Source organism: Sarcophilus harrisii, chromosome 4 (assembly GCF_902635505.1).
Source record: "Sarcophilus harrisii chromosome 4, mSarHar1.11, whole genome shotgun sequence".
Taxonomy (NCBI): domain Eukaryota; kingdom Metazoa; phylum Chordata; class Mammalia; order Dasyuromorphia; family Dasyuridae; genus Sarcophilus; species Sarcophilus harrisii.
This window is the reverse complement of record NC_045429.1, coordinates 156,062,167-156,074,645: the sequence shown is the minus strand read 5'-3', so window position 1 is coordinate 156,074,645 and position 12,479 is coordinate 156,062,167. Positions and strand designations below refer to the sequence as shown.

Sequence of the window (12,479 nt, the reverse complement as noted above, 5' to 3'; positions counted from 1 at the left end):
ACTTGAATTAGATCCTGTAGGATGGTGACTAAAGGCTCCTCTCTCACTTCCTTCCTTTTCTATAAGGGTGGCTTTGAAGTCAGAGGAAATAGGTTTAAATTCTGGCTCTGATTTTGGATGTTACTTAAATCCTTGGGGCTAAATTTCCTATTCTGTATAGAGGGGATTAGACTAGATAGATCTTTTTGTTGTTGTTGTTGTTTTTGAGAGGCAATTAGGGTTGTCGTTTGCTCAGGGTCACACAAATAAGTGGTAATTATCTGAAGTTGCTTTTGAACTCAGGTCCTCCGGACCTAAGGATTGGTGCTCTACCCACTGAGCCACCTAGCTGCCCCTACATTAAGTGGTCTTTAAGTTCTCTTCCAGCCCTAAGTCCCTGAGCCTTTACTGGTAACTCCCTAAATTTTGTTTCCACCATCTGGCTTTTCAGCATTTCTGTGTTTGTGGCACGATGAGCTAGATCTATCATCTCTTGACAAAAGTTTGATTTAGGCTAATCTAGTACATAGACTAGGGTCTCCAATTCCTTAGTAATTTCATGTCCTATTTCTACAGCTGTCAGTTACTCAGTAAGAGACTTCAGAACCACTTAAGAAAGGACTGCACGGGGCCGTTCAGTGACATCACAGTGGGAGGGGTCTGTCAAAAGCCAATTCGCAGAACTCCCCCGAAAGAAGGTGAGCCCCTTCTCGCGGAGGACTCGTGACGCCAATGGGGCGGACCCGCTACCCATGAGATCACCACGTGGGCGTGGCGAGCAGGACTCCTCGGGTGTCGTCACGGGCGGCGGGCGGGGACAGAGCGTGTAGGAGAAGCAGAATCAAAACAAGCTGGAGACCCGCCTTTTCCCTCCGGCTCCCAAGTGTCTCCCTCACGCCCCAGAAGCAGGCGGTGGCCGCGGCGGCTGCTGGCCCTGCGAGTGCGCCGCCGAGCCCCAGGAAGCCGGGCGGCCGGGGAGCCCGAGGAGGGATGGAGCGGGAGATGCACGAATAGACCGGACCCTAGCCCGCGCCTTTCATTCTCCGCTCCGCTGCTGAAGGGGCGGGTGGCCGCGGCAGCCGCCGGGCGTGGGGCGGGGGCCATGAACAGCCGCCCCCGGGGGAGCCGCCTTCGCTGAAGCCCGGCGGCCCCGGATCCTCGCGAGATGCCCAACCCCAAAAGCAGTAAAGGCGGCCGCAAGAACAAACGCGCCAACAGCAGCGGGGACGAGCAGGAAAATGGAGCCGGGGCCCTGGCGGCGGCGGCCGCGGCTGGCGCGGCGGGCGGAGGAGCCCTGGCCGCGGCGGCGGGCTCGGGAGCGGCTGCGGGCGCGGGAGCGGCGGGAGCCGGAGCGGGAGCGCCGGGAGCTGGAGGAGCGGCGCCCGGCGCGGGCTCGGCAGCGGGAGCCGGAGCGGCGGCTGCGGCGGCCGCGGCCGCTTCGAACGACGCTAAAAGCGGTAAGCCGGCCGGGGCTCACCTGGGAGGGGGCCCGGACCGCGCGCCCCGGCGGCAACTTCCTCCGGGCTGGCGCCTGGGGCTCGGGGACAATGCGCGAGTCGGGAAGTACCCCCAGCCCGAACCGGTGCCAGCGCCCTGCGGCTCGGGCTCCGTATCTCTGCGGCGGCGGGCACGGGCCGCTGCGGGTCCGTCCCTCGCGACCCCCGCCCTTCCTTCCCTGCTTTGTAAGGGCGGCCGAAGGAAGGAAGGGGCTGCGAAGTTAAGTAGAATGAGCCAATGGAAAACTTGGGCATCACCGCTTCCCCCCCCACCTCTTTTAAATAAAAGGAGGGAGAAGGGGGAGCATCCGCTCCTGCAATTCGGGGTTTGCTGTCCTCGTGGTCGCAGGTGACTGGTCTCCCTAGAGAAATGCACACTAGGGTGAGACAGGCTGTTTAATTTGCTAGAGGAAGAGACTCTCTACTTGACTTCCGTTCTTAATGGGAGTGAAAACTATTTGTAATTCTGCTCTACGGATTTCCTTTTTTTTTTTTATTTGGTTGGGAGGAACCCCGGGTTTTCAGTGGATCCTAAATTACAATACATTTTGGGAGAAAGGTGTTTGGGTGGTTAGCAGCTCTTGAGGCGTAGAAAAGTTTCAAAGTAGTACTTTTGTGTTGCTTTGATCTAGTGCAACCTCTTCATGAAATGGTTGTGTGTGGGTGTGTGTGGGTGTGTGTAATTAATGCTTTTGGAGAATGTTTCTGTGGTCCTGTTCAACTTTTGGAAGCATTTCTTAGATATATGTCCATGTCTAGGTGGTGCACCTGCACTTTAAAAGTACTAATTCGATGCTATTATTAGAAGATTGAAGAAGTAGTTAGTGCAGGTTAATAAAAATAAAACTGCAAGCTTCATTTCTTCTGCCTCTGTGATTTTGAATTGATCTTTTACACATGATTTTGAATAATTGAATAATTAGGGCGATTTCCCCCTCCTCCCTTTTTTTTTTTTTTTAAAACTGATAGACTTGGATACTTCATTTTATTTTAAACTTACTGAATCAGTTCAATTTAGGTTTTTGTTTTCCTTCCCCTTTGACATTCTTCTACAGTTTTTGGTTATAATAAAAGATTGCACTTGAGAAACCCAAGCAGTGTCTATGTGAATGCCCCTGGTGGAGTGCCAGTGAAAGATTGAGATTTGCAGGCAGATATGCATTAAATAGACAGTTTATTAATTCCTAATGGACTTTTCAGATTGTTTCTGATTTCCAAAAGGAACCTGAAACATTCCATAATTAGTTAGATCCATGGTGCTTTTTGTTGGTATTTGTTGCTTATAGAGAGGTCCAAGGGATCTGCAATGGAAGTGTGGTTCCTCCTTGAATTCAGTGTGAAAGGTTAAGTGTATGTTTGTAATTATATCTTTATTTGTGTATTTTTATATAGCTATATACACGTCAGTTTCACTGCGTAATTGCTTATAGTTTTTCTTTAATAAATGTTTAGGCTTTTAAAATTCCATTTAAGTTATCTGTTCCACCTCTTGAGGAGGGAGGGTGGAAATAATAATGAGTTCCATTTTGTAATCTGCTCCACTAACTAGAACTTGATATGTCCTAAATATACCCTGTTCAAATTGAAAGTATCCCCCGTCCTTATATGAGTATTTTGGTGAACAGATTTTGTGTTCCCTCCTACCCATGTCTTTGATTATTTTTGAGATTTCCATTCTGCCTCCTTTGAATCTTTGCCCCTTGCATGAAGATTCCTTAACTTTATTTTAGTCTAATGTAATATTTTGGGGAGTGTTTACATGATATTGTGGGGGAAATCCTGTTTTTTGAGTAAGAGGAGCTGGATTTATAGTATGCTTTTCCCACTTAATCATCTTTGTAATCTTAGGTAAATTGCTTTACAAAATTTTCTGAATCTCAGTTTCTTCATCTTTAAAACGAAGAGGCTGCACCAGATTGATTCTAAGGTTCTTTCTACTTTTAAGTTTATGATCCTGTGATCTTTCCTCTTCTCCAATTTTGGTTACAACCTTCTGGGAGGACATTCTCACAGAACGATAGTAATCATAATGGTATCTTAGATGCATCTTCTTTGCCTCTGTTGGCAGTACCCAGCTCATTGGATTGACACCCTGTGGACTCGGACAAGAGGCACATAGAATTAGGAAGCATAGAGGAGTTGTGATCTGTATCTTTTGGGGAGATTATCCATGTTGTTGAGGTCCATTGAAGTATTGAAAAAGTATTGAAAAAAAAGCTTGCTTTTGTGTCAAATATAGAAATCCTTTCACATATCCACTATTTTATTTGATCCTCACAGTGATTCTGCAAGGTTGATATGGACACATCTATCCCAAAAAAGCTTGTTGTGAGAAAGGAACGTAATAAATCTCATGTTAAATGAGTAGTTTTTGCCCCAAACGGTAATAATTTCTCTCTTTCTTTCTTTCTCTCTTTCTCTCTCTCTCTCTCTCTCTCTCTCTCTCTCTCTCTCTCTCTCTCACACACACACACACACACACACACAGAAACTGAGATTGGTTACAAGTTACAGTGTCTTAAGAACTCACAGACCAATGATTATTTCAAGTTCATTGTGCTGTCTACTCTGTGATACCTTTAAGTAATGATCATTCCCCTTTCTGTTTGATTTAGCCTAAAGATTTTCATTTATGCCTCCAGTCTTTTTGTTAGTGACTATCTTGTATTTATTTTATTATATTTTGTATTTTTTTCTTTCCTGGAATAGATTTCTTAGCTCTTCCTATTTTCTGTTCCCTTTAGTTTGGCACTTTTCTACATTGCAAAGTTTAGTGTCATCTGAAAATGTAGAACTTTTTGTACACTTTTCAGGTAATTAATGAAATATATTCAATAAGACCCATCCTAGCACTAACTCCTAAAGAAAGGCCTTCTCACTTTACATCTAGAGATATCCCCTTTTATTCTTTCTTTTCTCAGTTCCTTGTCAGAGAAAACAAAGCCCTGTCATACCTCTGATTTCATGTGATTGATTTAGTTTTTTGTTAGTCTTTGGTGTTCAGCTTTTTATCAGGCTTTTTAAAAGTTTAAGGGACTTAGAGAAATATTTTTTTTTCTTGTTTAAATGCCTATTTTTATAATAGCTCCAATAAATTAGTCAATTTGCTTTCAGTATACTGTGGTGCCTATGTGGAAACTCAAGGCCATTTCCTCCCCCTATCCTCCAACCCACCTTTTTTTCTTTCTCCATACAGAGTGTGGACTGAGTAGATAGTCTAGGAGTCAGGACTGTATGAGAGAAGTCATTTCTTGTGGCACAGGAAATCTTTTGGAAGTTCTTTACATGTTAAAATCTGGAAATGTAATTATTCTCTGAAGGAATGAGTTGAAAGATGGATAGAGAATCCTTTAGGATATGTTTCTGATTTGGGTCTTATTGAAGTAGGAAAATTTAAAAAAAGAATGACAAAGCAAACACTATTAAAGGATTCATGATGGGAGATAGTCAGAATTGTATGAGGTCAGATTCTTATCTTTAGTATGGGAGTAAAATTGGCACAAATCTGAGAAGGCATTGGTTCAAACTAACTGCATGTGGGCCAAGTATCCATTGTCAGATTTTTTTTTTTTTTTTGTATTCTGAATAAGGAGATTACCATTTAGGGGGAGGAGGGTAGTGTTGGTAGAGTTATGCTGTAAATTTTTAATGAAAAGAGGCAACAAAAAGGATCTGTGAAATATTTTTTAAAACAATATTTTTTGAGTGCTTTCATATATTTGACTGGAGAAAAGGTAGATTTAGCCATTCTTTTATCACTGGTGGTAAAGAAACAACCTCAGAGAAGTTATGATTTTGTTGAAGATCATATAGCTGCTAAGTTATAGTAGTCAGGACTCCTTGAGCTTCCTATATTTAAAAAAATCAAAAATTTAAATTGATGCTCCTTTTTTACATTGTTCTCACTTTCCAATTACTTTTTTTTTATTCCTTTTACTCTTTCTTCTTTTCTCCTTGGACCATCAATTTTAGGTGCAACATATTCCTAAACAACTTCACTTAATCTAAATCAGTTGTGTTTTTTAGTTTTTGGTTCTTTTATTTCTTATCCAAGTGAATATCAATTGGTTCCCATAACAGGTGGAGAAAACACTAGTCACTGGGTTGTTGTTGTAGAAAGTACAGCTGGAATGGAGAGATAGGAATTTGTATATAGATCTTGGATAACTTGGATATTAATTTTGTAATATCTTTTTACTTTCTGAGAAGAGATTGAATATGAGATGTTTCTTCTTACTTATATAAAACTGGATAGGATTTTGTAAGAATTTGTAGGAAAATATAAAAAGCTTCATTTTGTAGCATTATGACAACAGATAAATACTTTTTTCACATTTTTTGGGAGGGGGGGTAGAGAGGAGATACATTTATTATACTGTGTATCATAAGCTATAGTTTTCATAACATATGCCCCTTTGCACTCTTCTCGGCATCTATGAAATTCTGAGGACTGCATCTTATCTCTTATGCTATATAAATTTGTAAGGTTTTGATTCCCAGTATATTATATAATCTCTGTACTTGTTGATGCAATAGTCCCCAGCTTTTGTTTTTATTAATCCCTGTTACCATCACTGTCTAGGTGATTGTCATTTATTCATTCGGTATATTAATTAAAAGATTGGGTGTTGACTAGTATGAGGCACCGTGTGGTATACAAATTTTTAGCAAATATTGTCCCTTGCCTTTTAGGAGTTTGTGATTGAGTAGGGGATATAAGACATATACAGAAATATGGCATTATACAAGGAAATTCTGGATAAATATAATAGGAGGTGTTTGAACTAAATACTGTAAAATACAGAGGAAGGGGGGAGTTATTTGTAGCTGCAGTAATATGATAAGGCGTCATAGAGGAGGTAACTTTTGAGCTGGGCTTTGAAGGTTTAATAGACAAAGATGTAAAGTGAAGGCATTATAGGCACAGACAATGCCATGAAGAAAGTTGTGGAAGTGGAAAGTAGAGTTCAGATAGAGGAAAATGTAGTTCAGATTGTCTGAAATATAATGTTTGTTAGATTTAGGCTTATTTTGTAGATAGTGGGGAGCCAGTGAATATTTTTGAGAAGAGTCAGGGCACAAAGTGATATTTTTAAAAGATTAATCTGCTGGCTTTGTGTAGGAAGCAGAGAGATCAATTAAGAGTATGTTACAATAGTTTAGGCATGGGGTAAAAATTACATCCTAAACTAGGGTGGTGGTGGCTGTGGGGAAGGGAAAAGAAGAAACAGATTACTGTCTTGCAGGAGCTGATATGCAGCCTGTCTTCATTATTATTACAACACCCTCTAGTTTTCCTCATGTGAGTAGCTCTTCTTGAGGCAGCTGGATAGAGTAAGTAAAATGGACCTTGGCTTTACTGATGGATTCAATTCAAATCCCATCTTGTCTCTCTGGGCCTAAATTTTCACTTGTATTATGAGGAGGTTGACCTCCCAGCTCCCCTTTTTATTCTTAATATGTTATTTTATCCTATGCTTTGTGACTTCTGAAGCCAGTGATGAGAGAATTGGAAAGTCCCCTATCTTATTTCATGGGTGCAAGGGAAAATTGGATGTTTAAATGGAATGTAAGCTTTTTTGGTTAATCAACATGCATTTATCTAAATGCTGTGTTAGGGTCTGAGAATACGAAGACCAAAAAATGAAGCAGTTCTTGCCCTCACAGCTCTGTATGGGGGGAAGCATTGTGTATATGAATAAGCATATTTCCAGAATAAGTATATACAAAATGTTTTAAAGGTGAAATTTTTTTTTGGAGAAGGTACTAATAGTTGGAGGGATCAGAAAAGACCTCAAATAAAAGGAGGTAGTACTTAAGATGAGCTTTTAAGGAGACTAATGTGGGTCAAGATAATAATAACAATAACTAACATTTATATAGTGTCTGCCATGTGCCTGGCAGCTGTTAAGCACTTACAAATATTATCTAATTTGATCCTTACAACTGCTTTTTGAGGAGTGGGGAGACTGAAGCATAGAGACTTCAAGTGATTTGCCCAGATTCACATAGCCATAAGTTTATGAGTCTAGATTTAAACTCGAGTGTCCCCCTCTCCAGGCCCAGCATTCCAGCCGTTTCCCTACCTAGTTGCTGCTTTTTTCTTATTTTTGTCTTTGCATCCTCAGGGTGTAGAGGATGTGTCCCTAGCATTTGATATTGAATTCTGAACACATAGAAATTACACTAGAAATATATGCATGGTAGTTTTGGTTCAGTGAAATATATGCTGTAATGCAGAGGTCCTCAAAGTATGGTCTATGGACCAATGCACCTTCAAGATCCTTTTAAGGGAGTCCAAAAAGCCAAAACTGTTTTTATAATATTCAGATGTTATGTGTCTACTAAAATACATGTCCCTTTTCCAATCACACATCGGTATGAAGCTAGATCTTAATATATTTCAATTGAAACAACATATTGCAATAGATTATGAATGCAGAAGAGGTATGCAAATTTAGCTGTGTTCTGTTAAGCTAGACATTAAAGACATTTGCAAAAATAAGTAAAACAGTGCCATCCTTCTCAACAATATTTTTATTTTAGAAATATGTAATGTAGTATTATTTTTAAATGAATCAAATATTTTAAAAATTATCAGTTTAAATTTCTAATGTGGTGAATCTTGATAGATAAACCCACAATCATTTTAAAACACTTTTTAAAAAAGTGTAAAGGGTATCCTGAGAACAAAAAGTTTGATGGAAAATGGAGTGGAAAGAAAATAAAGAAGACCAGAATTCTCTGGAGTTCTAGTTCTAGCTACTGAATCATGGGCAACTCTTGAGCCTCAAAGGGTTCCTCTGTAAAACTGGATAAATATAATAAACTACTACTTCATTTCACTGGTATGTTGTGAAGACTGTACTTTGCATTTCTTACATTGTTGAAGAAATGTGAACTACTATCTAATCACCTGGTTGAGAGAAAGTACTTTTTCTACTTTAAAGTGTGACATAAAATGAGTTGTCCTTATTGTTAATGTTCAGCTACATTGGGCTTTCTTTTGAAAGTAAAGCAATATAAATCTTAAACTAAATGGTTTGGTAAACTTGAGAGCAAGAATTGTCTTTCTTTAACCCTTCTAGTTCTATTACCTTGTACCTGGCAGATGTATACTAAATGCTTATTATTGCTAATGAAAAAGACTCTGGTGGTCTAACCTTTGAATCTAGCTACCATTTACCCTTGTGGAAAGATGTGTTTTGAGTTCTAGCTAGTCAGTGAACTTTTGAGAATATGACCTATTTTTTTTTTTGTGTGTACTAGATCACCTTATATATTTATGTCCTAAGTTTGTCATGCCTGTTGAACTGTAGAAATTGGGTAATTTCCAACTTAAGTAATTCAACTTGTCATTTCAGTTGTGTTCACCTCTTTCCCTCCCTCTTACCTTCTTTGCATTGAAGAAAATATGAGCATTCACTTGCCCTTCAATTCAACAGCCGTTATTCTGAGTTATTAACTGGAAATGTTTTCTTTCCTTAACTAGAATGTAGCTCTGTCAGGTATTTTAAAAGACTTTGGACTTAAAGGACTTTATCTTCTAAAATCCTTTTTGTAATTCGGATTGGTAAAAGATGTTTTCATCTCATTTCCTTTCTTTACATTTTATCTACTAAAGGGAATGATGAATTATTCTTAACCCTGGAAATGGCTTCTTTCTTGTTGCTTACTTCATATTGCTTATCACAAGGTCTGGAAATTTAACCATTTAAGTGAGAACAATAAAATGTTTCCTTGAAAAGAAGATCTTTACAAAGAAGTAGCAGCTAAATGTTTAAATGTTTATAGGGAGTGCTTTGTAGGGGATTTAATTTGAGAATTGCTAAGGGGATCAGAATCAAGATTTGGCCATAATATTTCAACTCTGTTCTGACTTCTTTAGATCACAAACTCCATGATTAGATGGGAGAGACTTCCTTGGATTTCTCTTTAAAGTATCTGAAGGTATATCATTGATTGGAGACCTGCTGTGGGGCCTGAGTCTTCAGCACTAAATTTGACCTGGACTTTTACATCTTCCTAGGCTGGCATCTCTCTGCTCTGTTGCTGCCACCTCTCCAGTTCAGACTCTCATACCCTCATATCTGGACTGTAGAAATAACCTGCCAATGGGTCTGTCTGCCTCAAATCATTCCCATCCATTCTTTATTTAGCTACTGAAAGTATTTTCTTACAGCACAGGTTAGACCATGTCACCATCTTGTTTGGTATACTCCAATAAAATACAAAATATTCTGTTTGGCAGTCAAAATTCTTCATAATTTTGCCCTTACCTACAATTCTAGCCATGTGCTTTTTGATCCAATACATTGATTGGCCTTTAGCTGTTTCATAAACAAGACACACCATTTCTTCTTACCTATAGACATTTTCTCTGGCTCTCCCTCAAGCCTGGAAAGCTCTTCTTCCTCAGTTTCTTCATCTTGACTTCTCATTAGACAACCCATTAGCCTGTGAGCTCTTTGGAACAGAGGCTGCCTTTCACTTTTCATCATATTTCCCATGCTTAACACAGTTCCTTACATATAATTGGTACTTAATAAATATTTGTTGACTGACTGGCTTCAGCACTCAGGATTAAGAGTTTCAAAACACTTGATGCTGTATGCAGAGTCCTTAGTAATTATGGGCATCTCTCTGCTTCCTGAACCATGGGGGGGTTAGCTAATTGAGATTCTCTTTGGACAATTAAATACCAGAGTAAGGCTTTAGAGCTGCCTGAGTAGAAAACCTTCCTCAATGAAGAGAGAGAGGAGGGCATCCTTTTGTTTTTCATGCATCAGTAGAAAGTGGCTAATTCCTGTTTTTGACTGGACTAATTACCTTGTTATATCATTTTATTTTTTGGTCATGATTTAAATACATTTTAAAACAACACACTCTTGCTGGAGAACCTTTTACTTAAAAAATGAAGAATTTTCTGTCTTTTATATCTCTAATTCTCATTAGCTGGTGAAACAATAACTCTGACACAGGATGTTTTAGTTTGATTGAATTAGAATGTTTACTTTCTCTTTAAAAAAAAAACTACATGGCCATTAAAAAGTGGGTGATTTTTGACAATTTAAAAACTATATATTTTTATTTTTTAAATAGAAGTTGAATCCAGAATATTTCACTTAAAAATAAGCACAATTTTAAAGGCATAGTCAAGGGAAAGATGTTTAAGGGAAGTTTAAACCAATAGGAAGAGTTAAGAGGAAGTATGTGTTAAATATTAGTCATGTTATTAATTGAATTGTAGTAGCAACAAGTTTAGTTGAATTTTCTCAGACATTTAAAACACAGCTTATGTCATATGAACTCCAGTGTAACAATATCAAATTATATTCCCTAAAAATAACCATATACTTGTGGCAAAAGCCTAATAGAAAATAAGGTTTTCCTGTGATTCTGTTACTAAGTTTATATTGGAAATTATAAAAGTATTTTATTGTATTTTTATATTGGTGCAAATAGATCATGCTTTTAGTTTTAGATTTTTTTTTTAAGTTCAGACTTTGAATGTTTATATATATTTAGGTAACCTATCTAATAGGAACCCAAATTACTCATATCGAGTACAGAGATAATTGACAGTTTTTAAGTGGATCTGTTTTCCTCAGAGGAAAGCATAAGGATCAGGTTAGCATTATACCATTTCTCTTCAGGACATAGTAGCTTACGGCCAAAGAAATTATTTTGGCACTCCAGTTCTGAAGCTGATATGTTCTAAGTTTCTAAATGAGCATATATAAATTCAGTGACTACTGTATAAAATGCAATCAGGCTTCATTATAATATGGCTAATTATTATAGTAATACCCTTCCTAACTAAAGCTTGGAATCAGGTGCTTTCAGCAATGTGGATTGGACCTGAGAACTCAAGTTAGAAATTTCCCACAGCACTCAAAATAACTGTCACAAAGCTAGGAACTTTTCTTCCTGGACAAGTCCATAAGCCCTTACTCAGACCACTATTTACAGTGTTTGTAGGTTACACAAACTATCAAATGGGGTTCACCTCTACAGTAAATTTGAAGTAGAAAATTAGAAAAGAGGTAATGGTAAAGGTAGTTTAAAGCTAATGTATGGAAACTCCATAAAAGAGAAGGGTGCCACTGGCATTTGGTTGGTAAGTAACAGCTGTAGTATCCCAGCTGAATAATTTTTTTGGGTGAGGTTGGTCAGGTGCAGCAAGCAAAATAGACAATGAACCTCTGTGTCTGTAGGATTTCAGAGAGACAGGCAAACTCACAGGTAGGAAAACAGTATGAGCAATAGAAAGTTGCCAATTACTTCAACTTTGCAAAAAACTTACTGAACTCAGTAAGTTGTATTGTTCTGCTAAATTTCTAAGTAATTTCTGAGTTTTCAGTTCAACACACCACTCCTTGCCTTTCTCCTCTCTCCTTGCCATGTTGACAGATGAACCTCAACTTCTGCTACCCTCAGCTTCCTTTCATGGATCTAAATTGCCTTGTTACCTTTCTTACATTGTTCTCATCCCAAGGTAGTTTAGTTTCTTACTGTGAAACTTGTAGGTGCTGAAATTTGATATTTAGCTTTTTACTGAATCTCCTTTCCCCCAGCATCCTATCCATGAACTGGATCTAAAATGCCACACTTTCTTTACTATAAAAACAAGGTTAAATCCTAGACCATAAAGAAAGATCTCATGGTTCTCATTTTGGTTATTTAATTGAAATTAAATATACTAATAAGAATGTGACACTAACAAAAGCCTAACTTTTTATGCACCTTGGGCACTAGTATTGACCCAGTTTCTTCTATCTTTTTCCCAAGTAACTATGAGCCAGAAGAATTCCCTGAATTTAGTGCTTTGTTGATCATATTTTAACTTTGTTGTTCTGGGCACAAGTGGGCTTTTGACAAATCTGAGTGTGATTACTGTGCTTTCTTTCCAATTTGAGATGAATAATCAACAAGGATGTTTCCTCTTGAAAAAAGAAACTTTTGCTTCCAGAGCTCACAGTGGAGACTTTCAAATATGGGGAT

At 38.6% G+C, this 12,479-nt stretch overlaps 1 protein-coding gene across 4 annotated transcripts in view; it reads left to right on the top strand.

Annotated features, from left to right (window-relative positions):
- Positions 1-988: 988 nt before the first annotated feature.
- HECA (hdc homolog, cell cycle regulator) overlaps positions 989-12,479 on the top strand; it is a 50,208-nt gene continuing 38,717 nt past the window's right edge. For 3 of the 4 annotated variants that reach the window (XR_004233601.1, XR_004233600.1, XM_031964193.1), the window contains exon 1: positions 989-1,436. Coding sequence is in view for 2 of the 4 variants with exons in the window: in XM_031964193.1 (XP_031820053.1) it covers positions 1,145-1,436 (292 nt within the window). In the remaining 2 variants the exon portion in view is untranslated. The remainder of the gene's footprint in view (positions 1,437-12,479) is intronic. The other variant, XM_031964192.1, reaches the window with a different exon arrangement.